Below are 27,247 nucleotides of genomic sequence, written 5' to 3'. Positions count from 1 at the left end.
TATGTCCTCCATTCCCTGCTTACTTCATCTGCATGTTGTCTGGGAAAAAAGAAGCAAGCATGGGGGCTGGTTAAGAGTGCTTTCAAATAAAAAGCTTGAGTGGAGCAGCTGACCATTCATCCATCAGCTGACTGGTTCATATGAGTAACTGACACACAACTCTACCTCTAGTTCCAACTCCTCTGGCATGGGCAGGGACAGCTTCCACTAGACCAGGTTGCTCAGAGCCCTATCCAACCATGCTTTGAACACTTCCAGGGATGGAGTCTGGGAAATCTGGTCCAGTGCCTTACTACCCTCCCAGTAAAGAATTTCATCCTAATATATAATTTAAACCTACTGTCTTTCAGTTTGAAGCTATTATTCCTTGGCCTATCACCACATGCCCTTGTAAAAAATCCCACTCCAGCTCTCTTGTAGCCTCCTTGAGGTACTGGAAGGCTGCTGTAAGATCTACCTGAAGCCTCTTCTTCTCTAGGATGAACAACCCCAGCTTTCTCAGCCTGTCTTCATAGGACAGGTGCTTCATCCCTCTGATCATCTTCATGGCCCTCCTCTGGACTTGCTCCAGCAGGTTCACAAACTTCTTATGTTGGAAGTCCCAGAGCTGGATGCAGTACTCCAGCTGGGGTCTCACAATGGCAGAGCAGAGAAGCAGAATCACCTCCCTCAACCTGCTGGCCATGTTTCTTTTGTTGCAGCCCAGGATGCACTTGGCTTTCTGAGTTGCAAGCACAGATTGCTGGGTCATGTTCAGCTTCTCAACCACCAACAACCCCAAGTCCTTCTCCCCAGTATCCATGTTTGGGATTGCCCCAACACAGGTGCAGGACCTTGTACTTGGCCTTGTTGAACTTCATGAGTTCACCTCTCAAGTTTGTCAAGATCCCTCTGAGTGACATCCCAATTTGTGTTGTCTTTCTTTACCTAGCTGCCAATTTTCATGTGACTTGTTAAGACCTCCTTAAAAATGCTGCTCCTCTGTTGAATTTGTGTTTGTTTGTGTTTGAAAACAGTTTTAAAGTCACCAGAGAGGTAGGAAGAGAGTGATCTGTTACACAGACATAGCCAAACAGACACAGAGCATGATTACATGTGTCTCGTTTTCTTAAAAAATTTGGCTAAAAGAAAAAATCTACCCCTACTAACTCCATTCAAATCACAGATAAAGCAATTTTGATGTCTACATTCTTAGTTTCTAGCAACTATTTTTACTGTTACGTTTGTTAGACTGAAGTGCTTGCTAACAAAACAAGGCCACTAAAAGAAAATGCTAGGCTGTGACCTTAAGGCCCACAGGTCCCAGAGTCATTTCCTAGAGGACTTCCCTAATATTGAGTGAAAGCATCCCTAGGCAGAACTGTTGCAGAGCACTGCTTGTGCTTTAGTTCTTTTTTGCAGATCAAGTCTTTAGCCTCAAAAGGGCCATAAGAATTTTTCCTCACTAAGGATGAAATTATTTGGTGTCTCTGATGTTACTGGAGTTGCCAGATTTTTCTATTTCAGATATTCTAAGAAGGATTATTTCAGAGAATGTAGAGGTAGCTGGATAGTGGAAAATACTAGTTTTATTTTTTTCAGAGGAGAGAAGGAGGTATGTGCTACACATGGCACTTTTTTAGCTCCTGCATGACTCTCTCCAGAACTGCCTACTCTAGTCCACGTGCTGTGCAATTAGGCAACACTATGGTTTCAAGCAAACTGCAGACAACTTTCTCAAAATTTCCTTCCATCCCCAACAGTAATTAAAGTGACATAATTTGGGAGATGGCTGTAATTGATATAGGTATTATGCCACATGCAATTTGAATTTAGAATGCATAGAAGTTATAGTAGGTTGCACTTCTGACATGGTTTAACCCAGCAGGCACCTTAACACCACACAGCCACTTGCTCACTCCCCCACCAGTGGGATGGGGTAGAGAATCATAAGTAAAAAGGTAAAATTTGTGAGTTGAGATGAAGATAGTTTAAAATGACAGAAAAAGACATTAAAAAGAATGGCAACAATAATAATAGTTGTTATTATTGTTATTAATATTATTTGTATAAAATAATCACAATATACAAGACAAGTGATGCCCAATGCAATTGCTCATCACTCACCAATGAATGCCCAGCCAGTTCTCGAGCAGTGGGCCACCACCCCTTGGCCAACTCCCCCATTTTATAGTTCAGTATGATGCCAGATAGTATGGAATACACCTTTGGCCAGTTCGGGTCAGCTGTCCTGGCTGTGTCCCCTCCCAGCTTCTTGTCACCCCCCCCGACTACTCACTGGTGGGGTGGGGTGAGAAGCTGAAAAGTCCTTGGCTCAGTATAAACACTACCTAGCAACAATTAAAACAGCAGTGTATTATCAACATTATTCTCAGCCTAATTCCAAAACACAGCACTGTACCAGCTAATAGGAAGAAAATTAACTCTATCTCAGACAAAATCAGGACACCTTCTAATGAAGCACTGCAAGAACCTGATCCTGAAGAATTGTTTTCATGCCAGTAGTCCTTATTTGTGTAAGAAAGTCAAGCGGGCTAATGATGTATCTAAAAACTACAGGAATGAGAAAGGCTTTGCAGGATTCAACACTGCTATTATGACCTCTGGGATAAAGAAAAGGCTAGACATAATCTGAAACTGTAAGAAATGCACCCATACTTTCTATACACTTTTCACCTCATGTATATACATAATGTGGCTCGCAGTTCCATTAAGCAGCAGACTGCTTGGGAGTTTCAACTGGGGCGTGTCAAGGATTCTTAGTTATAAATTTCACAGATCATTTTATTTGCTCAAAATAATCTCTTGGCAAGACATCTTACTTCCCTGCCCCAAAGGCATTGTTTATAATAAAAGCCTGCAAATAACTATAGCGGGCAATTTTGTTATTCAGTCTCCTTTCTCAACACGAAATGGAATCTCTTCCAGCCTGTGTTCTTCCTAAAGTGTCTACTGTTACTCTGTACGTGCACGTTGTGCAACTGCTGCTGCATCAAACTGCTGCAGAAACTTGTGCAGAATAAGGGAATGACTAAATGCCAGTATTCTTTATTTTACAGCTCAACAGTGAAGTTCAGAATTTGTCTTATCTTGTTAATCTAGATCAAGTTCATAAGAGAGATAAACTGTAATATAGGATGCTCTAACAGTTTTTGTACAAGTAGAAAAAAGCAGATAGCTACATATGTTGTGATAACACAGAGAGGACCTTGGAAATTACAAGACAGGCTTTTTATGTTATATTTCAGTCCTTCCCAGACACTCTGTTTTAACCAACTGGCCTTTAAGAAACTCTAGGCACATCACTTCCTAGCACAAAAGTAATCTTCCCTCTCATGAGCACATTACTGTTTATTCATCAATTCTCTTAGTTATTTTAAATGCATATCTTTCAAGTTGTGTAATGACAGCACAGTCCTTTTTTAATATACAAGTTATTCACTTTCTCTACCACATGACTGCCAGCAACACCCAGCTATGTATTGCACAGATCTTTCAATGTCTTTTTCCCTTATGTTTAGAAGAAATTATGCACTATTAAGTAATTAATGGCATTATTAGGACTGCCCTATTGGGTCTATGAAAAATTGATTGCTTCTGCTTAATTAAAAGAAGAAAATAACAGGGTGAAGTTTTGTATATGATATGGTATTTTGTTCAAATATGGTTTCATGTTGTGATAAAATGTGTATGTTCTGTCTGAGTCTTGCCTGACTCTGTAACATGAAGTTAATAATGGAGATGAAAGATACTCTGTTTGATAGGTAAACATAAAGCTCTTTTTCACTCCATCTGTGATTATCTTGTGAGGATTATAAGCTCTGCAGCTGCTTGTTAACAGCACACAAAAACACAAGGACACAGACTGCTAACGGATGCAAATGAGCAGCTTTCATTCACTTCATGGGATCAAAGGTCCCAGTATATAAATGTACAAACATATGTACTTATGGTCACCTCAGCTGAGTAAAACATTTGAAAACACATGTCCACAAGTATGTCCTGAATTCTAATGAAAACCAAGGAAACTCTACCATGTGCTTGAATTTGAATACATGCTCTAATGATACACTGACTAGAAATCCACTGAGGCAGAGACTAGGTGTCCATATCTAAGGTTACCTTTGATCTGCTGCTGACAAAAGAAGTACATGAAAAAGCCTTTTGACAGAGAATACTAGGCTTATTCCTCTTTATTCCTTCATAGACAAAGGAAACCCACTTGAACTTTGAAGTGCAGTTTTTAATATCAGGAATAGAGAGGGGGAGTATTTTTTGCTTCATGCTGCAAGTTCTAAATATTTCTTAAAAGTAAATGCTTTTTCCTTCCAGGGAAAAAAAAGGTTTAAAAATTATTTAATGGCTTCACCTTTTCTGGTGAAAAAATGCTACTGATATTATAGTGGTACAAAACCATATGCAACCCTGTAAGAAATTCTTTCAGTACAATGAATCCCTTTAAAGCACATTCTTCTCATCAAATTGGAGTACCTTTTGCCAACTTCAAATTCTGACTAATAGTAAACAAATACGCTGCACATCCATCTCTTCTTATCAAGGTATAAAGGCTCAGCTCAATGAGTTAGCTATCCATTATTATTAGATTATGGATAATTAGACATTGCAATTTCCCACACTTTTTTCATATGAGAGAAGGTCTACATTTCATGCAAGAACTTTGTAGACAAAAAATATCCAGTCTGACTGGTGTATGAAGACAGATTACGGCTGTCATTTGCACATGGAACATGCCTGCAAAGAAAGAGCACTGATAAGCAAGGTATTCTTGTCAAGCATATGTGCACCAACATATTTTTTTACTGCAAATTATGTAGAGTGACTCTTTCACAGACAAGACATAGCTTTGTCAAAGAACAGTGTCCTGGATTCCACTCCAGAGGGGAAGGGTTATGTCCTGAATTGAAATCTCCATTCCTCCAACAGGTATCTGGAGCCAACCATTAGCTTCCTTACTGTTAGGATAATAAACACCAACAGAGGATATGCTCCAGAAAGTCATAAAGGGTGAGATCCTTCTCATCTGACTTCAACCACTAAAACTAAACTCATCAGTTGTTTCTTTAGGAAACAAAAAAGCACCTCTAGAAGGGATTCATTTCATCCTAAAATAAATGAGATCTTCTGAAGATGGTGTTTAACAAAGGAAAGAATTAAGCAGCAAACTGGGACTAAAAGTCTACCTTTCAGATCATAGGCAAAATGAATTCCATCAAAAACAAGTAAAAAATATTTTCTGCATCAGAAAATCTTATTAGATCTTTGCTAAATTGTAAAATGATAACAATAATAAACAACTCGACTCTGTATTTTCAATGCTGTGCCAAGAAGTTGATATTTTACATATTTATACATGTACATTCATATATTTTATACCTTTATAAAAATGTATATTATGTACATTTAAAGCTCACCTTTTATGTGACTAATACTTACCAGATAAAACAGTGTGAATTGTTTTAACATTCATTTCAGTAGCATCATTTCAATGCACATTGCCTGTCCCATTAACCCTAAATTACAATTTCAGCATAGGTTATTAAGATTCCTTATTGCATTTATGTAACTTTAAAAAACCCAAATTCTTTCTGCATTCCAAGGAATAACATTATCAAAAGATTCTAGACAGAAGGTCTTATCTAGAGAAAACTTCACTTCTTCTATCACACCAATTTTGCATTTCTTTGTTGTTTGCCCTAGAATCGAACCACACTTGAAACCACACTGATTGATTCTTTGATCTAATTTGCATATTGTTACCATAGCAGGTACCATAGAATTGTATATTGTTTAGGTTGGAGGGGACCTTAAAGATCATCTGGTTCCAACCCCTATGCCATGGGCAGGTACACCTTCCACTAGATCAAGTTGCTCAAAGCCCTATCCAACACGGCCTTCCAGGGATGGAGTAAAGAATTTCATCCTAGTATCCAATCTCAATCTACCCTCTTTCAGTTTGAAGCCATTACCCCTTTTCCTACCCCTGCATGCCCTTGTAAATAGTCTCTCTCCAGCTCTCTTGTAGGCTCCCTTCAGGTACTGGAAGGCCTCTATAAAGTCACCCCAGAGCCTTCTACAGGCTGAACAATCCCAATTCTCTCAGTCTTTCCTCGTAGGAGAGGTGCTCCATCTCTCTAAGCAAATTGGTGGCCCTCCTGTGGACTCCCTCCAACAGGTCAATGTTCTTCCTGTGCTGAGGACCCCAGATCTGGATGCAGAACTCCAGGTGGGGTCTCACCAGAGCAGAGTAGAAGCACAGACTCTCATCAATCAGCACTCCCAAGTCCTTCTCAGCAGAGCTGCTCTCCATCTGCTCATCCCCCAGCCTGTATTGATACTGGGGGCTGCCCCAACCCAGGTGCAGCACCTTGCACTTAGTCTCATTAAACCTCATGAGATTCCCATGGACTTGCTTTTCAAGCTTGTCCAGGTCCCTCTGGATGGCATCCCAGCCTTCAGGTGTGTCAATTCCACCACTCAGCTTGGTGTCATCTGCAAACTTGCTGTGACTGCACTTGATTCTTCCATCTATGTCATTGATAAACACATTAAAAAATACTGGCCCCAATACAGACTCCTGAACGACATCCCTTGTCACCAACGTCCATCAGGACATCGAGCCGCTTACCACTGGATGTGACCATCCAACCAATTCCTTACCCAGCAAACAGAAAACAGATAAGCTCTTCTTTCTTGTACTTTACCACTATACTTATGGATGTGAAATACTCTGTGATAAGATATGATATCCCATTTGCTATGCTCTTCAGCTTTCTGCTGAGGAGGATACCGACTGCAAGAAGGGAGAAAAATAATCTCTAGCATAAAATGTGAGCTATTAAAGAGCTCAGACAAGTTGAAGATCCAACTGTACATTTCCTCAGTTTTTGTTTCCAATATAGGCAATTTGGAAGCCATACTTTTATTGATACTTTGTCACACCCTTCCCACTGAAAATTAATCTGTTTGTTCAAGTCCATAGAAGTTTATAAAAAGCTCTTACATTTCTCACTCAAGGCTTTATGAAGTAAATAAAATTATTCTGTGTAAAAGTCAAAATTAATTCTGCATATATCACCAATTAAAGGAATGGAACTGCAATAGAAATTAATTATTCAAGTCCTGAGGATATCATTAACATATGAATTAAGTCTGAGTCAGTAACTACAATGGCATGGGACCATATTTACACTCACAGAAGTGAAAATATTATCAGTGTTCTTCCAGATACTGGAAGATACATTTTTTACAACTATTTTTTTTACAGTCTCAATGAAGCAATAATAAGTTTTGGATTTGTAACTATATTCTGCAATGACCATTCAATGAAAATATAAAAGGACCTTGAACTCAAGAGAAAGTAAGGAAAAAATGTGACTCCAGGATTCATGACAAGAGAGTGAAAAACAGACTAACCACATAAAACATGCATGCACTCCCAAGACCTGGCTACCAGTTTTAACAGAGCTCACGTTCTTGAACACATCCAGTAGACAACAGGTAAATTCCACTAGAAGTGTTTCAACAAGTTGATCATCTCTTGACTACTAGAGGAGAGCTAAGAGGCAAATTCTGGCATCAGCAATAAGTGTGTAAATTGGTATTAGCTCCACGGAAGTCAACAAAGCTAGGTCTACACACAGTAGTAAGAATTTGAACCTGGAAATGTGGGACATGCTGAAATGATGGGTTAGATTTTGACCTCAAACATTGTAGTGTATTTCTGGTGTAATTAGACAGCTCGAAGTTGAATTCATGTTCTAAACGCATTCTTTAAAATTTAAAGATGGGTCCAACTTACAAACTCTCACAATACAATTTACAAACACTCACAATACCCATCAAGCAGGAGTATTCTGGCAAAGGATTACAGATTCATCCACACACATTTGGATGAAATAAGAGACAAATTTTGGATATTATTTTTCATTTTGAGATGGACTGTTACTGGTTGCCAGCCCAAACTCCTCATTGATGTAAAGAACACTTTCGAGGTTCTCTCACAGCCTTTCAAGTCTAACCGCGTCTTGACTTAGTGCCACATAAAGAAATGGTCATAACTCTCCAGGCTCCAAGACACAAGCTCACATGAGCAGCAGCTCCTTTGGCTTCCATGAGCATATCCATCAAAGACACTCACTGGTATATAAACAGCTTAGTGAGCTGACCACTAAGAATTACAACTACCTGTCAGTTAAACCTGTCCATGTAAGAGCAATCAGTATATGTTGCTTGTTCTCTCTCTTGCTGATCTTTTGGGGTTTTTTTACTGACATGTTTTTTATCTTGAGATGCTTGAGGTTTTTCTTCTATGAATCATTGTGCAGTAAAGAGGCCTACTTCAGACGCTATACTCTATCTCCTAAGTTAAAAGGGCAGACAACTGTTTTGGCTTTGCCCTAATATACACAGCACTGCAGCTATCTCATTCTCTGGGTCAAGAATTTCCCAGAGCATTTCCTGGAATAATCTGTAGAGCAGTAATGCCTCCTCATACATTAGCCAGTCTGATTGTCTGATGCATTTTACACAGTTCTGTTTAGAGTCCAACTCAGTCACTGCTCACTCCAATTTTCCCTCACCACACACACAATTGTGTGACGAGATCCTTCTCGCTCACTGACACTCAGCTTTCCACAGGAGCACATGCCAAGCATACAAAGGCCAGGGAATGCAGAGGAATTAACCATTTTTGGAATTCGATTACTTCAAAGCCGTTTCATACGTTCAAGTCACTTCTAGTCATCCAGAGTACGATACAATGTAGGGCCTTTTAACCTTTAAAAGATTTCCTGTTACCTGAAATTCGGATTACATGGAAAATTCTTAGCTGAAGTAGCGTTAGTCATTTTGTTCATCAAACAAAGCTGCTATGGGAGTCTCAACTGCAGTACAGCAGTGGTCATTTCACTCCCAAGGCCAAGTTGTTAGCTGAGGGTCATCCCCACACCTTTCTCCAGCGACAAGAAGGGTTGAAGTCAAAAGTAGCAGACGCCAGGCTCCCATTTGTCCAGCCTGACGTCCTCCCGGCCATGTTCCCCTCTCTTCCCCCACACAGCCTGTCGTTCCCAAGGGTGGTCAGGAAGAGCTAACGAGAATTCACGATATTCCCCCTTTTGTGGACCCAGCGTCCCATGTGCTGTGTATTGTGACCAGTGGGCAGGAAGAGAAGCTCTCATTAAGTGAAATGGGTTAATTAAGTTAAGGATGCTTCATCAGCGCCTCAGGACAGCCGGGGGCGGTGGCGTCCGGGCAACTCTCCTGCACGGCCCAGCCAGGTGCCGGCGGTGGGAGGCGCCCCCAGTGCTCCTCCCGCCCCGGTGTGAGCGGCGGGGAGCCAAGGGGCCGCAGGGCAGGGCTGGGACGCCGGCCGGGCGGCGGGGCAGGCGGGAGCAGATGTCCGGCGGAGTTCAAGGCCGGTTGGGGGAGGAGGGCCCGCGACCGCGCTGCCGCTGCCGGCGGGGAAGGTGCCGGGGCCGCGCCGTCGCGCGGGGCCGCAGCGCGGGCGGGCGGCCCCGAGGGAGCAGCGCCCCCTCGCGGCAGAGCGGCCGCCGCTGCCCCGGCCCGCGGGGCGCGCCCGCCCCCGCCCCCCGGCCCCTGCGGAAAGTTGTCCCTGGCCCCGGAGCCACCCGCCTCCCGCCTCCCGCTTCCTGCCCCGCCGCCGCCGATTGGCCCGCCGCGCGCCCAGGAATGCGAGCCATCCCTTTAAAGGCGCGCGCGGCGGCGGCGCCCGCAGTGTCCCGGCAGCGCTGCCACAGCCTCCGCTGCCTCTAGCCCTCCCGCGTCGGGGCTCCCGCGGGAATTGGTCGCCGCTACTCGGAGGCCGGCGCTGACCGCCCGGATCGCTCTTCCCGCAGGTGAGTGCTGAGGCGGCTCCCGCCGCGCTCGCTGTCCCGTCCGAGGGCGGCTGGGGGCACCTGCCCCGTCCCCGCCGCGCTTCCTCCCTCCCTGCCTGCGGGAGCCGCGCTGGCGCCGGGACGCCCGGCGGGGGGTCCTGGGTGCGACGGCAGCGCGGTGACCTTCTTACCTGTGTGTGTCCCCAGGCTGGTTCGGAGACAGACCTTTGCCATGGGGCCAGCGACGGCGCTCTGCCTCCTGCTCCTCGTGCTCGGCGGCTCAGAGACCAAGCGCACCGCAGGTAAGGCCGGCTCTGTGCTGGTCCCGGAGCAGGCAGAGAAGGGGGAACAAAAAGTAAAACACTTCTTTGGTGGCTGTTCAAGCAGATGGAGTTGTGCTCGGTGGTGAAGAGCTCCAAAGCTCTCAATGAACAAAACCGTTTCAACTTGAACATCAGGTAGTTGGGAATAGAAAAGTTTCTCTGGTGTGGAATTTGTGTAACCTTCAGAAATAGGAATGCAGAGTCTCCAGGACTTGAGTGTGTAGCGTATCCACCTCTGCACTGGGCAGAGGAAAGGGGGAATATAACGTAGGAAATGTCTGAAGAAGGAGTGGGGCAGTAGGGTACCATCATGGTGCCATAAAGAAGCTGCTACTGTGCTTGCTGTCATTCAGCTGGATTAAGCAAGCTCACTTTCCTGTGTCCTAGCATAGGAATATTGCAGTCAGGACTTTGCTGTCTACTTCTCCTCTGCTACAGTATAACGAGGTGCCAGAATGGCTGCTACCTTTGTGTGTCAGTCAGCAGGTACCTGGCACTCCTGTGCTGACTGGCTCCTGTACAAGAATGCACATGTTCTGCCGCGCTGCAGCTCCTGGTGGGACTGCTGCACCATCAGAGCTACTGTCTGTGGTCTGATGTGAGGTGCTCTGCCATGCACGACATGTACTAGGAGCCAAAATGTTAAGTAATTGTGGAAGATATGCACCTACTCAGCCTTTTCTTGTCCTTTTCTCATGATGCTTCTCCTGATCTCTCTCTGCAGAGTCCAGGAATGATGATAACAGTGTCTTCGATCTCTTTGAACTCATTGGCTTCATGCGGAAGGGAGGTGGGCGCCGGGCACCCGGGGTGTACCTGGTGAAGGGACCGGAATCCTCCAGCCCTGCTTACCGCATTGAGGATGCCAGTCGCATCCCTGCTGTCCCTGATTCAAAGTTCCAAGACTTATTAGATGCCATTCATGCTGAGAAGGGCTTCATCCTCCTGGCCACTCTCCGGCAAGCCAAGAAAAGCAGAGGCACTCTCCTATCTGTGGAACAGAAAGATGGCTCTGGTCATGTCTTCAGTCTAGTATCAAATGGCAAGGCAGGCTCCCTGGACCTGAGCCTTTCTGGTGATGGCAAGCAGCAATTAGTGTCAGTAGAGGATGTCTTGCTAGCTACAGGACATTGGAAGAATATCACCCTATTTGTGCAGGAGGACCGAGCTCAGCTCTATGTGGGGTGTGAAAAAATGGAGAATGCTGAACTGGACATCCCCATCCAGAACATCTTCACTAGGGACCTGGCCAGCAGTGCCAGGCTCCGTATTGCCAAAGGGGGAGTTAATGACAACTTCCAGGTAAGACTTTCACCAAGGTTTTTGCCTAGTATTTTCAGTCATCTGCTTTGAAGGTGCATTAGCTACTCAGCCTAAAAAGCTACAAAGACCTCTAAATCTAGTAAACTTTAATAATGGCATTTGAAGGATGAAGTATTAGATTTGTAGGGATGGAACTTTCTGCAGCAATAAGAAGGCACTAAAGCTTCAACATAGGTAGTTGTAGCTTCATTGCTCAGCTTCTTATGTGAGGTTCAGAAATTTGTGGGGTTTTTTTCTTCCTGCCTGGAGAGTCACCAGGTTCTTGTGATCAAGGATGAGACTGTTAGGAAGCAGGGCTTGTTTTCATTAAAGAGACTAGAAAAATGTGTTTCACTTTTCCATATATCTGTCACAAAATTACTCTTAAAGATCTTACGTGACCTTCAGTCTGTCCATGCAAGTGGTACTTCTTTCCCTTGAAGTTGCTGCAAGTAGCTGTAATTCTTCCTCCATCCACAGGGACTGCTGCAGAATGTGCGGTTTGTGTTTGGAACAACTCTGGAAACTATCCTGAGGAACAAAGGCTGCTCCAGCTGTAAGTTTACAATCTTCTGAATTCAATGACCTATTAAAAATAAGATTTCTCATTACATTAGAAAGACAAGTTGAAACAGAACTCAGAAGTATGCTGACATGCAAATCCACATTGCATAAGATATAAGATTATATTTCTGCAGGCACCCTCGTGAATCTGGTGGCAGCTGTTTAGCAGGTGTTAGCCTGGAATGATAAATGCACATGGTAAAAAATGCATTTACTATGTCTGGTTTTTCTCTTAGCCACTAGTGCAATCATTACGTTGGACAATCCCATCAATGGTTCCAGCCCAGCTATCCGCACTAATTACATTGGCCATAAAACAAAGGACATCCAAGCAGTCTGTGGATTTTCCTGTGATGAACTAACAAATATGTTTGTGGAACTGCAAGGGCTTCGATCCATGGTTACAACACTTCAAGACAGAGTTCGCAAAGTGGTGAGTGTTGGCTAAATTCATGGTACCTTTTATTAACTGGCACTTAGTGCATTAATTATAACCTGCCTTTTGAGAGGCTGTATAAACAGTAATAAATTTACTTTGACTTTTGTGAAAAACAATGTTTTCTGTATTAACTTCTAAATATCTTCTCTTTGCTTCTTACACTCCCCCCTCAAGACTGAAGAAAATGAAATCATTGCTAAAGTGGTCCAGATCACTCCTGGAGCATGCATTCATAATGGAATCTTGCACAAAAATAAAGATGAGTGGACTATTGACAGCTGCACTGAATGTACTTGCCAGGTAGGGTTCCTCACATCTATAAATCCTCTGAATAAAAACTCAGGAGGAGGAATTAACAGATATTTCTAAATTATATTCTTTGTTAGAAAGAGTGAATCATACACAGAACTGGGCATACTAGAGCACCCATAGAATTATTCAGTTTGTTTCATTCTACTAGATTTCTGGTATAAAGGCAGCTTTCATACAGTGTTACAACAGCAGTATTTTAGAAAACCGTACAAAACATTGCTCTGATATGGTTATTAACACCCTTTTAGTTACTTAATTTGGGGAATGCCTGAATTCTTTACATAAGTTCATAATTAAACTAAAAGTCAGCATCAATACAACAAATGTATAGTACTATTGGCTTTGCTTCCTGGAATACTTTAGATCTATCTTCTGCCCTCACTGAACCTCCTGCTGGCTTAGTAGAATAAGATGTTCTAGTACTCAGTAAAGGCACTTAAACTTGGGGTGTTTATCTAGCAAATGTTTCTAGCTGTTTCCTATTAACTGTTATAGATTATATGGAACAGCAATCCCTTTCAGATTTCAGGTTACCTGTTTAAATCCCAGGATCACCTGGGAAGATATCTATGCTTTGTTTCGCTTCTGCGGAATGTTGTAAACATACACAAAACATACAGTTTCAGGGTTTCTGTAAACTATTTGCTTGTTCCATTTAAGTATACCTTAGCAAAAGCTTCTTGGAGTACCAGTCTACCAAAGAATGGGTTAACTAGCCTGCCAATCCTTAGAAATTAAAAGCTATTTGTATGTGTGCAATCCAAGGCACCTCAAATTCTGCATCTACTTTAGCTCTTAACATCTTTTGTCTTCTAGTCAGCAAATGATACTGACTTCTGCATCTGCCTCTTTCCTACTGACCTTCTTACTCAGTGTTAGCTGTAATTGCCTTAATCTAGCCATTTGCTTGGGGAGACTAAAATAGTAATCATGAGAGCATTCTTCTGACCAAGCTGCTACCTTCAAGAAACAAAACTACAGACTGCCCTTTAGTTCTCATTGAGATTGGAGGTGGGTGTTCTTACCCTGCCTGTTTGGCTTACAGATCAAAAACCTCTAAGTATAAGTTATAGATTTCATAGCTCTTGAGCAGAGTCCACTGAAATCATTTTATCTCTACCATATAATTAGCTTAAATCCATATTAACTGAAAAGAAAGTTGGCTTCTCATTCTTGTTTTGTTTCCTTGAAGTCTGACCTTATACTTTGGGAATCACATAATAATCCTTTACTCTAGCCAGGATCTGCTAGCTACTCCTGATAAACTTCTGCAAAACAAAACCAAAAAATAATGTGTGAGAATGGAAATGAGATGAAGTTTGATGAAAATGCCTGGGACTACCCTTGGGTTATATTAGCTCTAACTACAAGGATCTCTGTTTTAGATATGCTCTTGAGTTTTAAGTGCTGCAGAAAAGATCTCTATTATTTAACCAGACTCTAGACATTGTTTATATTCCACTTGCTTATTGCAATTCTCATAATTCTTTATAGAACTCTGCTACTATATGCCGGAAAGTGTCCTGTCCTCTCATGCCTTGTTCCAATGCCACTGTGCCTGATGGGGAGTGCTGTCCCCGGTGCTGGCGTAAGTACTTAGTTCATTCATGCTTCTCTAGCAGTTGGCCTCATCTAACTAGACACATGCTGCTCTAAAGTATCCCACAACTGGATATACAAGGATAACTTTGCACTGCTGAAGTACAGTTAATCTGATACCTCTTTGAAGTTAATCACTTAGGTGATGCACGTTCAATATTTTTTACAATGCACAACCTACTGAAATATTTGAGTTCATGGCTCTCATCTTGTCCAAGAAAGGAAGGTGCATGTGGCTTTTGAGGACAGCTGTGACCTTTTTGATGGAGAGAGGTGTGGGAGAAAAAGACTATGACAAAACATGTACATGGAGTCTTATTCAGAGCTTTATCCCTCTGCAGCTAGCGACTATGCCGATGATGGATGGTCTCCTTGGTCTGAATGGACCTCATGTTCTGTCACATGTGGTAACGGAATTCAGCAGAGAGGACGTTCCTGTGACAGTCTCAATAACCGCTGTGAAGGGTCTTCTGTGCAGACTCGGACTTGCCACCTTCAGGAGTGCGATAAGAGATGTAAGTACTTAATCTCCTCATGCTGGTAGTAAAACGTAGGCTGCTTTTACTGGCTTGATGTTAACAGCAAAGATTACCATGTAGTTCTGTTGCTGATGTGGATCGTTGGCTTCTAGCTTTAAGGACTTTTATTAATCAGGTCAAGGGGAGCACATAGTTTGTGCAGTAAACAGGCGTGTTTGGGCACTGCTCCCAGGACAAAATTTGACACCAGTTTAGGTATGAAATTTCTTTAGCAACAGAACTTCATCTGTGACTGTGCAGAGACTATCCGTTATATATGAAGTCTTTGGTGCAGTTCTGGTACTGGCTACATTCTAGGTGCTCTGCAGCTGAAGTCTTCAGAAACTAGTAATAACAGACATCTCTCTCCTGTAGTTAAACAGGACGGTGGCTGGAGTCACTGGTCACCATGGTCGTCATGTTCTGTCACTTGTGGCACGGGCATCATCACTAGAATTCGTCTCTGCAACTCTCCAGTACCACAGCTGAATGGCAAACCTTGTGAGGGTGAGGCAAGAGAAAACAAAGCTTGCCAGAAAGATCCTTGCCCAAGTAAGTGTGTCATGGTGATAACTACTATTTGGTAGGTTAAATGGTGAACTTCCGGAGTAGTTGCTATATAACCTAGTTCTAGTATTCTTCTCTCTTTAAACTTAGAGGTGGGTTATGTAAAACCTCACAGGTTAGTTTCAGATGAAACTAAACTATTTTCTATGCCTCCTCCATGGAGCCCATTAATTCTGTCACTTATGTTGGAACAATGTCTGAAGTACTCTCACTACAAAAATAATAGTCCTAAGCAGGTAGAAACTAGTTGTAGCACTGAATTTAAAACCATACATGTCTTCTAACTTCTATCTTCCTTTAGTTAATGGCAACTGGGGACCATGGTCTCCATGGGATGCTTGCACAGTGACATGTGGAGGAGGACTTCAAAAACGTAGCCGTCTCTGCAATAATCCTGAGCCTCAGTATGGTGGGAAGACTTGTGTAGGTGAAGCTAGAGGGACTCAGGTCTGCAACAAACAAGACTGTCCAATTGGTGAGTATCCGTTTTCCCATAAACATCTGAAGATCGTTGACAATCTCGAAAATATTGATTTAAAAATTTTATGTAAGTCTGTAAAACATAAGTGCTAGAATTTTAAACCAGGATATAAGTCAAATACAGTACCGTAGCAGCATGGTAAGAATCCCTCACTGTAACATTTTCTCATTTGTTTCACAGATGGGTGTCTGTCTAATCCCTGCTTTGCAGGGGCTACATGTACCAGCTCTCCTGATGGTTCCTGGAAGTGTGGTGCCTGTCCTGCTGGCTACCATGGTGATGGTGTTCACTGCCAAGATATTGATGAGGTAAGAAGAATATAGCTTGCTCCTTGAAAGGGAAGGAAGGAAGATGGAAAGGGAGAATAGAATCAGTGTTTTATAATGCTAACTGTTGTTCTCCTCTATCTCAAACTCCTATTTCAGTGCAAAGAAGTTCCCGATGCCTGCTTTGTCTTCAACGGAGCGCACAGGTGTGAGAATACTGAACCTGGGTACAACTGTCTGCCTTGTCCACCACGTTTCACTGGAACACAGCCATTTGGTCGCAGTGTTGAGGATGCCATGACTAACAAACAGGTATTGTCAACTTGAGAACTGTTCTGGGTTATGAAATCTCACAAAGTTTCTATAAAAAAAAAAAAAAAAACACAACAGAAAATAACTATGCTTTTTAGGCAAGAAAGACTTGATATGTCTAATAAAATACCATCTTCTGTGATTCAGAACAGAAGGAGCATTAAGCAGTTTCTATTGGAGTTCAAAATGAGTTTTAAATATAAATGCTCTCCCCAGCCATGGAGGGTTCAAATGTTATACACAATTTTAGTAGTAATTTAGGAGTAAATCAGTATTCCCTAATGATACAACAGTATGTGCCTCAAAGGTATCTTAGTGCTTGGTTCCATTTGAAAATATATAAAATTTGAACAAGAGAAATAATTAGTGCCAAGAATGGTACTGGAGTTGGGGACTGGAAGAATGTCATGCATGAGGCTTTTTTTTTCCTGATTGAAGGATAAGGATTTATTTGAATTTCTGGGGGGAAAAAATGAGAGATAAAATTATGTTTTTAGTGAGTTTAATTTCTGTATGGTCTTCCAGGTCTGCAAGCCACGTAATCCATGCACAGATGGAACACATGACTGCAACAAGAATGCCAAATGCAATTACCTTGGTCACTTCAGTGACCCCATGTATCGCTGTGAATGTAAACCAGGCTATGCTGGTAATGGCATAATATGTGGAGAAGATACTGACTTGGATGGATGGCCAAATGAGAATCTTGTTTGTGTTGCCAATGCCACTTACCACTGTAAAAAAGTGAGTTTATCCTCTTTTCCCATCTACCATTATAACAGCCTGACTATCTGAGAAATGTACAAAACTTGTTAGGTTTGGGGTATAAAGCCAGTCTCTGTCTAGTTAGGGCTATTAAACTATCTTGTCTGCAAATAACCCTCTAGAGATAGAGGAGGTATAGAGATACCATTGTCAAGGCATTGCTAGGAGGCTCTTGCTGTTGCTGTTGCTGTATTGCTTTATATATTCTTGCAATATGGGAAAAGGTGAAGCCTGACACAATTATAAACACTTGTTGTAATTGTTCTAGGAAAATTCTAGTTTAGGCTATACCTATATCAGCTTTGCTCTGACATATAGTTATCTCTAGAGGAAGAACAACAGGGTAAGATTCTTAAAAGCAACCCAATCTTTATTTTAAGAACTATTTGCACTGTGGCTTTCTAAGACTTATCACACTAATGACTATCTTAAATTGAGAGAATTACAGTAAGATAATACCTACCTTGTTGAGGTATTACATGTTATCTGCTCAAATCCCTGTTGTATTCACACCAGGAGTGAATGCATCTGTTACTTTATCCTTTCTAGGATAACTGCCCTAATCTGCCTAACTCTGGGCAGGAAGACTATGATAAGGATGGGATTGGTGATGCCTGTGACAATGATGATGATGATGATGGCATTCCTGATGACCGGGTAAGACAACAGAAAAGATAGCCTTTGAGAATGTGGCTCTCTCATTCCTCCTCCTAAAGGTGGGGTCTAGCTTCTGACCTTAATCTTAAGAGAGGACCATAGGAAATTGCTGGCACTGACAGCTATCCTAGAAACCTTTGTCCTGCAGAGTTATGCATATCTAACTTTCTGCAGCTGTTTGAGCTTTGGAAGTGAATTTTCATTTTTATTCAGCCATTCTTACACTCATGTAAGCAATGGGGTGTTTTGAGATAGTAGCATTCCAGTCTTAACTGTTTCCCTGCTTTTATTTCTTCTGGTTAAAGCTTTAATTTGACTGTTTTTAAAGCTTGACTTCTGTCTTGCTTTTTCAGGACAACTGTCCATTCATCTACAACCCCCAGCAGTATGACTACGACCGGGATGATGTTGGTGACCGCTGCGATAACTGTCCCTACAATCACAACCCTGATCAAACTGACACTGACAACAACGGAGAAGGAGATGCATGTGCAGTAGATATTGATGGAGATGGTAGGTGGCCTCTAATCACTCCCTTAGATGGTTTTCTAATCACCGAAGAATCAAATGTACCAACGTACCACTGATTTCCTACAAAAGTTTCATCCCTGAACACAAGTTCTCCCATGGCGGTTTCAGGACATGAAGGCTACTGAAGGAACAGTTAGGGCTAATGGAAATTCACTTTGGAATGTATACATTTTGGCACAGTTCAATTCTAGCTCCAGTCTCACAGGCAGAGGGAACAGGCAGAGCTAGTGATGAGTCAAGTTTTCAAAGCTTTCAAATGCTGTTCAAAATGCTTTCAAAAATGTATCAAGAAGTGTGTGAGGCTTTACACAGTCCTCTGCAGCATTTAGATGTCTGACTTTCATTCATGAACTTTTCTTAATTTTGCAGGGGTGCTTAATGAAATGGACAACTGCCAGTATGTCTACAATGTAGACCAGAGGGATACAGACTTGGATGGTGTTGGAGATCAGTGTGATAACTGTCCCCTGGAACACAATCCTGACCAGGTAGGGGATTTGCATTGTGTAAGTAGAGGACTGGTGTGATAAAAAATATATATGTTGTGTGTTGTAGAAAATATTTGAACAAGTTACACCTTAAATTTGACTTGTCATAAATCATTCTTAGTAATTTCCCAAATAGTGCGTTTATCAAATAACATGCCCTCACAGTTTGAACAGCTGTTAGGTATTTTCTGAAAAGTAACTCTAGTGAAGATCTGTAAGACTACTGCTTGTACTTGTCTCCTAAACATTTCTTAGGTTTTTTAGTTGTGGTGACCCTCATAGTGAGAATATGAAATACTTCAGGAGTATTGTATGAAATCTAGGTAGTAGGAACTACCTTCTTCAAAGCCTGTAGCGCTTTGTTTACTCAGACACAAAGTTGCACTTCAGTCTTTGTCTCTTAGCTTGAGGCAACTGCATTTAAGAAGATAATTTTTATACCAGTAAGTCAAAGGCAGCACAAGTTGATTTTCTCTAAGGAAAAGGTGTATTCAGACAGTTTTTAAATTCCCTTCATAAGATACAGGGGGATCCAGACTCTCAGACAACTTACTAGTTCAAAAACATTTGAAGGCAGAAGTGGATAAAGCCTGTCCTATCCTGTCAGTTAAAAGACTAAGTTTAAGATCTTCAGGGACATGTTTGAAGGGTTAGAAAAGCTAAACAGTGGAATGTAATGTAGTGTGGTCACATAGCCTAAAATCAGTGTTACTCAAATGTTTTAAACAGATAATATAAAATTTCTTAGTCATTGTCACTTGTTTTACTACTTCTCCACCTGAGGGAGGGAATTGTCTGAAGATCCTTTCAGGCAACGTTTCTCTTATGACTTCGAAATCTTAATGTAAGACTCTAATGGCTTTCCAAACACTTTCCTAATCAAGGTCTAGAAGTGGAGATATTAGATTTCAAATGGCAGAACTAGTACTGTTCAAAATGTGTGGTATGCCTCCTGCCTACACCAACACCAGGGTCATCCACCAGTGTTAACAAGACGACTAGACTAAACCTTGAAGCAACCTCAGGGATGATGGGATTGTTTTTATTTCAGAAGCTGATTAAACAAATGACTGGCTAAAATATGCAATCAGCAAGCACAGCAGCTAATGCAGTCCATGGCTAAAATATGCAATCAGCAAGCACAGCAGCTAATGCAGTCCATGGCTAAAATATGCAATCAGAAAGCACAGCAGCTAATGCAGTCCATGACCACTATGGGAACAATTGTCTTGGCTGATGAATCAGTGGACATGAAGAGCATTATAGGCTTTTATGATAAAGCAAATTATTATATGGTGTAGAAGCTGTAAAACTAAGACTTTAGAGAGTCTGTTTTAATGTTACAGTGTCTACTGACTAGGTACAGAGTAGTCCTACCCTTGTCTGGCCCTTGAAACCACACTGCTGCCAAGCAAGGTGAGAGGTAAAGTACCCTGCGTCCAATATAGTAGACTAGTGACAGAAGAGTCATGTGGCAGAAGGGAGAGGATAAGCTGATGACCACACTGCTTTCTGATGCTGCGGATTCAAATTAAAATCAGGACAAGACTAAAGTAAGATAAAACCAGGTAGCACAGGCAGTTTTAAGTGTGTATTAATCCACTCACTACATCCATCTTAGCTCTTGATAAAGCAAGCAGAAATCCCAATTAACTCTAGATATTAAAACTTCTATTTCAGAGACTCCTATCTCAGCCTTCTTTAAGTGGCTTTTTAAAATGTTTCTTTTCTCCTCTCATAGGAAGACACCGATTCCGACCGCATAGGTGATCAGTGTGACAACAACCAGGACATAGATGAAGATGGCCATCAAAATAATCTTGATAACTGCCCCTATGTGCCCAATGCCAATCAAGCTGACCATGATAAGGATGGAAAAGGTGATGCCTGTGACCATGATGATGACAATGATGGTATCCCTGATGACAAAGATAACTGCAGATTGGTTGCCAACCCAGATCAAGCTGATTCTGATGGTAAGATGGCCAGTATCATAATAACACTTTAAGAGTATCTTCCAATAGTTTGATGCTATTTTTTCATGATTTTCAGTATTGAATAAAACTTCCAAGTAACAAAAATCTAGGATGTCTGTACTGTTGTTGTAGTGCTTCTTGGGAGTAAAGAGCAATGTAAAAATGGCCACATACCCAATTTATTCCTAAGTCACTATCAGGCTGGAGTGAAAGGGCATTTGTACAGTAGCTGTTGCAGCTTCTGTCATGTGTCTGCCAAGAGTACCTCGGCAGTCAGAGTTCTGCAATTAAACTCCTAAGTTTTAAGACTCAGAAGCAAACAAAGGTAATATAATGGTAAAATTACTTTTATCCTGCAGGTGATGGACGTGGAGATGCTTGCAAAGATGACTTTGACCAAGACAGTGTGCCAGACATTGATGATATCTGCCCTGAAAATGTGGAAATTAGTGAGACCGATTTCCGAAGATTTCAGATGATTCCCCTGGATCCCAAGGGAACATCCCAAAATGATCCAAACTGGGTTGTTCGTCACCAGGGTAAAGAACTGGTTCAGACGGTGAACTGTGACCCTGGCCTTGCAGTTGGTAAGGGAAAAAATGTAATTCTAACAGGCATTACACTGGTGTTTGGGGTTTTGGGTTTTTTGGTTTGGTTTTGGGTGGCTTTGTTTGTTTGGGTTGTGGGTTGTTTTTTTTTGGGGGGGGGGCGGGTTGGTTGGTTAGTTTTGTTATTGTTGAGGCAGGAGAACCTAAGAAACTACTAAGGAGTTGTTTAAGAATTGCAAAAGAGCAGCACCTAAAGTTTTATCCTTTAATGTCTCCATAGGTTTTGATGAATTCAATGCTGTGGACTTCAGTGGTACCTTCTTCATCAATACAGAAAGGGATGATGATTATGCTGGCTTTGTATTTGGCTACCAATCTAGCAGTCGTTTCTATGTGGTCATGTGGAAGCAGATCACTCAGTCTTACTGGGACTCCACACCAACCAAAGCTCAAGGCTATTCAGGTCTCTCCATCAAAGTTGTGAATTCCACCACTGGCCCAGGAGAACACCTTCGTAATGCTCTGTGGCACACAGGAAACACTCCTGGCCAGGTAAGAGTGGCACTTACTACGTGCTAAAGTATTCTTAATGTGATAACATGATTACTCCAATGCACTAACCTACTCTTCTGCACTATAAGACAGGCTGTTCTTCCAACAAGTTAAATGCTTACAGGGGGTCTGCACATGCTGATCAGAGTGGCATAATCTTTTTGACAAAGACCAGTAACTTTGTAATTTTTCCCTAATGACTTACTTGAAGCCTTTAATAGTAATAATGATGATTGACAAGGCATCTTTATGTCAAAATAATGGCTATGTTATCTCAGGCTTCTGGTTAATAAAAAAATATTCTTTCATAGGTGAGAACTTTGTGGCATGACCCTCGTCACATAGGCTGGAAAGACTTCACTGCATACAGATGGCGTCTCAGCCACAGACCAAAGACTGGCTACATCAGGTGAGCATCATCCTTTTATCTGAAATAATTATCCACAAGGGAAGTGGATATCTGTAAAGATGTACCTAACAAAAGCTTGTCAAAGATGGCTGAGCTATTGTCTCTTTGTAGAGTTGTAATGTATGAAGGGAAGAAGATCATGGCAGACTCAGGACCAATCTATGATAAAACCTATGCTGGTGGTCGGCTAGGATTATTTGTCTTCTCTCAAGAAATGGTATTCTTCTCAGATCTTAAATATGAATGCAGAGGTAAGGATGACATTGTATTTAAGAGATCCCGTATAAATTCAAGAAAGCCATTGTCAAGAAAAGTAGAATGGATCAAGACAAGACATAAGAGGGAAAGTTCGCCCCTGATCTTTCATGGCTCAATCTCAAGCAAGGTCTGCAGGCAGATGCAGAACACCTTCTTGATAAACTTTTCACAGTTAAAAGTTTAAATGTGTAAAATCTAAGTATATTCCTACTGTGTTATTTCAAAGTATCAGAAATCCATGTTGAGTTCCAGAAATGAAATATATCTTGAATCTCCTTTAAAATGCTGACTAGAATGAAACAACAGGGAAACAGGTGGAAATGCAAAATATTGGCTTTAGCAAGCAAAAAACTGATTTTTTTTTTTTTAAAGCAAGCAAAATATAAGATTGTCCATATATTGCAGTCTTGCAGTTTAATGGAGATAAGTGCATACAATTAGTTCCAGATGCTCTAGTCTTCTTAAATTGTGACTTCATCATGTAATGGTTACATAGACTGGATTCTGAAGTCTAACTCAAGAAAGTACCTAAGCACTTTGAATTTTCTTTACAAATGTCTCTAGGCATTAATGACTTGGACATAGTCACGCATAATGCACAGAAATACTTAAATATCTCAATTTTTTCTTTTTCACAGATCCATAATCACAAGGTTGTTGGATTCAGAGACTATTTAAAAATGCTGGTAATTGCACCTTTTGAAACATTTAGCCTTACAAATCCTGGGACCATTATATTATTCCTTCCTTTCTTCTTTCTTCGTAAATGTGGACTCGAAACACATGACCTGCCTCAAGAGAATGCTTTTGAGAGAATGAAAGTGAGAACACACTTGGTATCTGACCTCTGCTGAAATGGAAGGAAACAAATGTCTTGCAAATGAGAATTGTCTTCACTGAACAAGCACACTTCTTTCAGTAGGAAAGATATTTGTTTGCTGTTTATCACAGTGCAGTGTCACTGCCTCTCTAACTGGAGGTCCCATGGAGTAGCATTTTGTAAAAAGAACATCTTTGGATGTGCTGTGGACTACTTAAACTGAAGACCTTTCATTGTGTGGGGAAAAGGGGTTTTGAGTGGGAGGGGGAACTCTACATCTTTATTCTTTATGGGGGAGAGGAATTTTTTAAGGAGGGCTGCGCTACCTTGGTTTACATCCATTGAACTTGGAGAAAATATTGGTTTTTATGTCATATCTTACAGATGAAAACACAGCCTTACTCTATTTGTGGTAAGCTAGATCAGCTTCTGTAACTACACAGGACAAAACAGATATCCTAAAACTGATTTCTGTCATGGGATGAGGGAAAGAGGACAAAAACTGGTACACTGGATCACACCAGCTTTGGGAGAACTGGGATTTACAATTAGATTCTGTTTTTTCCTGATTAGATGCAGATCTTGCTTACGTTTAAATGTGTTTCAGATATGGTGCCAGAAAGCACCACCATCTCAGCTAGCACCATGCTGTCCTTCAGGAGACTAGCATGTGCTTCACTTTTTATGGTTAAAGAGGCACAAAAATAATAGTAATGAAAACATTCCTTTTCTACATGCCACAGATGCCTTAAACCCCTCACTTCTCTGGAGGGGAGGAAAAGGGGCCTGTAGAGAAAATTGTAAAATATTTATTTTTGCCTATTCTTGATTTATAATGACTGAGGGATTATTGATTAAAACAACAAGAAATGCGTCAAGACTATCCACCTAATCATTTTTACAAGTCTTCATGACTGTAAGATTGTAAATACAGATTATTTATTATCTCTGTTCTATACTGAAACTAGAGGGGGTTTAGTTGAGGAAAAAGAATCTTTTTCTGGAGCAGATAGTGGTAATCTACTTGTTACAAAGAGCGATTTTTCCCATAAAGGCTTTGAGGTGCAGGGAAAAGTGATGGGGTGGGAAATGAGATGTTTGTTTTTCTCAGTCTGAGCTCAATGTTGGCTTTTCCTTTCTTTGTGCAAGGCAGTTAGTAGCCTGGCAGGCAATTGTTCTCCAGTGCTAAAATTCAAGTCCCTTTAGATGGTAGCAGTTTCTGTCCCATCCGTAGTACTAGAGATGAGGGAATGCCATTTACCATCTTAGTGTTATTCAGTGCTGGGAAATGTCTGTGGTGCTTTACCACGGGTCAGTGGGCCTAACACAAAGCCAGGATACCTGCCCTGAGGAGATTGCAGCGAGAGACACAATGACTGCCATCAGTAACCATTCAAACCCGCTGTTTGCGCCACTGCACGCTAAGTATTGTAACTAGTGATGTGCAGCTACAAAAGAAGGAATTCTTCACGGACTAGACAGAATTTCAGGAGCTCCTTGCAAAAGAGGGAGAGGGCTTGATGTACATTAAAAGACTGTTTTCCCCAACAGAAGGGGCATCATCCTTATATCTACAATACTTCCTTGTCTTTTCAAAAAAAAAAGGACAGAAAAGAACATGGTGAAAGTTTTACGTACAAATATTACCTCATTGTTGTGTGACTGAGAAAAACGTTTGGATTAAGAAGAGTTCAAATGTCTAACAAACTTTAAAGCTACTGTAGTACTAAAAAGTTAATGATGTACATAGTCAAAATTTCTTTGCAGAAAATGTATTCCCAGTAAGGAAATGGCATTGGAAAAAAAAAGTCAAGTACAATTTCTAATGTTGTATTATATTTTTTCCTGTCATCTCGTATACCATTGCTTGTATTTTTATAAATTATTTTTCTCATTGCCATTGTAATAGTTAATCACATAATTTTGTAGATAGGCTATTTAAATAATTTATCATGAAATGCTACCTGTAGAGTTAGTATTTCTATTTTTATAAAAAGTTTGCACACTGAAGATTTTTTTGCTTCCCTCCTCCCAATGTTTTTGCTAGCATAATTTTCTAAGGAAGTGCTTTTTTTGTAAACATTTTTAACCATTTTCCATTTTAAAGGTGTGTAAGATGTACAATAAAGCTTCTTACATACAAAGAACAATAAATCACCAAGGACATTTATATTTATACTTTTGTGCTCTGGTTTTATTTGTGTTTTGTAATAAATCTCTGGATCACTGATGTGTTTTGTCAAATTTGGCTTCAGTGCAAGATATCTCTATACTCTTTACATTAAAACTATGCTGAGGGGCTGCACCTGAGCTGTTCCCTGGGTATAACAGCTGCTCCACTTCAAGGCACTTTCACAGTTGTGTAGCACGGGCAGCTGGCACATCTGATTCTGAAGGCTGCACTTAAAGATTTCTGTAAGTGTAGACACAGTCATGCTGCTCTTGATGCAGCCACAAAGCAAAACACTGAGGGATTTCAATCATACCCCCTTTCACATGGAAAGAGGCAGCATATTGGCTATTTGCAGGGGCAGAGGAATCTAGACTCTTCAAGATTGAAACTGCTAGTGTGATCAAAAAGCTGATGACATGGCACTATATCAACTTCCAGAACATGCTGCTAAAAATAAGAGCAGTTAAGACTGGTTGCTCAGTCTTTACTTGCAGCAGTTCATCTCATGCTGCTCAGCAAAGCCAGGTGCTGTTAGGAGTGCTAGATACCCACAACAGAAGTGTATTGAGGGGGTCCTGCAGATACAGAAATTAATCTTTAAGTCTCCTTTTCCTGAGGAGAAAGAGTCCTGTTCTGTGTCACTTAACTTTTAAGGGCTGTCATGTATATTTGATTTTTTTTCCCACTGAGAACAAGAACAAAGAGCTCCTGTGTTGCTTCCACAATATGAGGGACTGCTGAATTTCTGCCCTCACCAGTTACAGGATTGTCTGCTTGACAGGGTCCTAGGAGTGTACTGTCAGTGTAACCCATCTGATTTTATCTGGGGCTGCTGTACCAAATCTCCTGCAGTTCTGATCTCTAACTCTCTTCTTGCCTCCCAAGGACACCAAGAAGACTGAGAACTACAAACACCAAAGACATTTCCCACCTGGAGAGATCTCTTTACTGTACTTGCAGGAAGAACGAGTTACCCTAAAACCAACCAGTTGTCTGAATTGATATGTCTCCATATGGATATATGTAGATTTAATGAGAAGTTTGAAACAGAGAACTGCTGCTGATGTGGGGAAGATAGCCTTGGCAACCTATTCCAATGACCTTGTCTGAGCCTATACCTAACTTTCATCTAATTTATTACATGTATTTATGTAGCTTTTACTGTCGCTGGAATAAAAAAGGCAAGCCACGTGCTTTGTGTTAACCCATAGCTTAAGTAAGTCCACCCACTTTTTGCTTGGTGAGTGTGATTACAGTAGGACACAAGCAGGAGTCATAGTTGAGGTATGTTCAGCCTTGACTTGCCCAAAGAAACAACTACTAAAGAAAAACATGAATAATGGTCACACTTCACAGGGCAGAAACTCTGCAGGTGAAGCCTGTCAGAAATTTGCTGCTCCCAAAACCTTGGAGACTCATCAGTGGGACAAGTAAGCGTACCAACTGATGCATGCCACTTCTAGCGTTATTTGGTATTTGGCCAACTTTTTTTGCATGAGCAATCTTTGAATTTCAGGCTACTGAAGAGAGCGC

General features: G+C 41.3%; 2 protein-coding genes across 2 annotated transcripts in view; one reads left to right on the top strand and one right to left on the bottom strand.

The window, feature by feature from the left end:
* The first annotated feature begins 9,765 nt into the window (after nt 1–9,765).
* Nucleotides 9,766–25,771, top strand: THBS1 (thrombospondin 1). Its single transcript, XM_017829773.1, has 22 exons — nt 9,766–9,875; nt 10,062–10,156; nt 10,902–11,479; nt 11,960–12,035; nt 12,280–12,476; nt 12,657–12,782; nt 14,289–14,382; nt 14,735–14,908; nt 15,287–15,463; nt 15,780–15,953; nt 16,140–16,267; nt 16,385–16,537; nt 17,063–17,281; nt 17,852–17,959; nt 18,313–18,472; nt 18,860–18,978; nt 20,720–20,954; nt 21,314–21,541; nt 21,783–22,054; nt 22,366–22,463; nt 22,575–22,714; nt 23,360–25,771. Exons 2-22 carry the CDS (start codon nt 10,087–10,089, stop codon nt 23,365–23,367), a joined length of 3,534 nt encoding a protein of 1,177 aa, XP_017685262.1. The 5' UTR covers nt 9,766–9,875; nt 10,062–10,086; the 3' UTR covers nt 23,368–25,771.
* The window catches only part of FSIP1 (fibrous sheath interacting protein 1), a 90,831-nt gene continuing 80,062 nt past the window's right edge, over nt 16,479–27,247 (bottom strand). The window contains exon 13 of the mRNA XM_017829775.1: nt 16,479–16,586. Within this exon, the coding sequence (XP_017685264.1) occupies nt 16,576–16,586 (11 nt within the window). The 3' untranslated portion in view covers nt 16,479–16,575. The remainder of the gene's footprint in view (nt 16,587–27,247) is intronic.

The sequence above is a fragment of the Lepidothrix coronata genome, unplaced genomic scaffold (assembly GCF_001604755.1).
Source record: "Lepidothrix coronata isolate B3197 unplaced genomic scaffold, Lepidothrix_coronata-1.0 Scaffold168, whole genome shotgun sequence".
NCBI lineage: Eukaryota > Metazoa > Chordata > Aves > Passeriformes > Pipridae > Lepidothrix > Lepidothrix coronata.
Note: the sequence above shows the minus strand (reverse complement) of the source record. Positions and strands in the feature narration are given on the sequence as shown.

Excerpts from the sequence above, each read along its gene's own strand:
- THBS1 (XM_017829773.1), top strand. The coding sequence starts at position 10,087 with ATGGGGCCAGCGACGGCGCTCTGCCTCCTGCTCCTCGTGCTCGGCGGC. Across the intron at positions 12,783-14,288 it reads GCACTGAATGTACTTGCCAG|AACTCTGCTACTATATGCCG; the intron begins GTAGGGTTCCTC and ends AATTCTTTATAG. Across the intron at positions 18,979-20,719 it reads TGGAACACAATCCTGACCAG|GAAGACACCGATTCCGACCG; the intron begins GTAGGGGATTTG and ends CTCCTCTCATAG.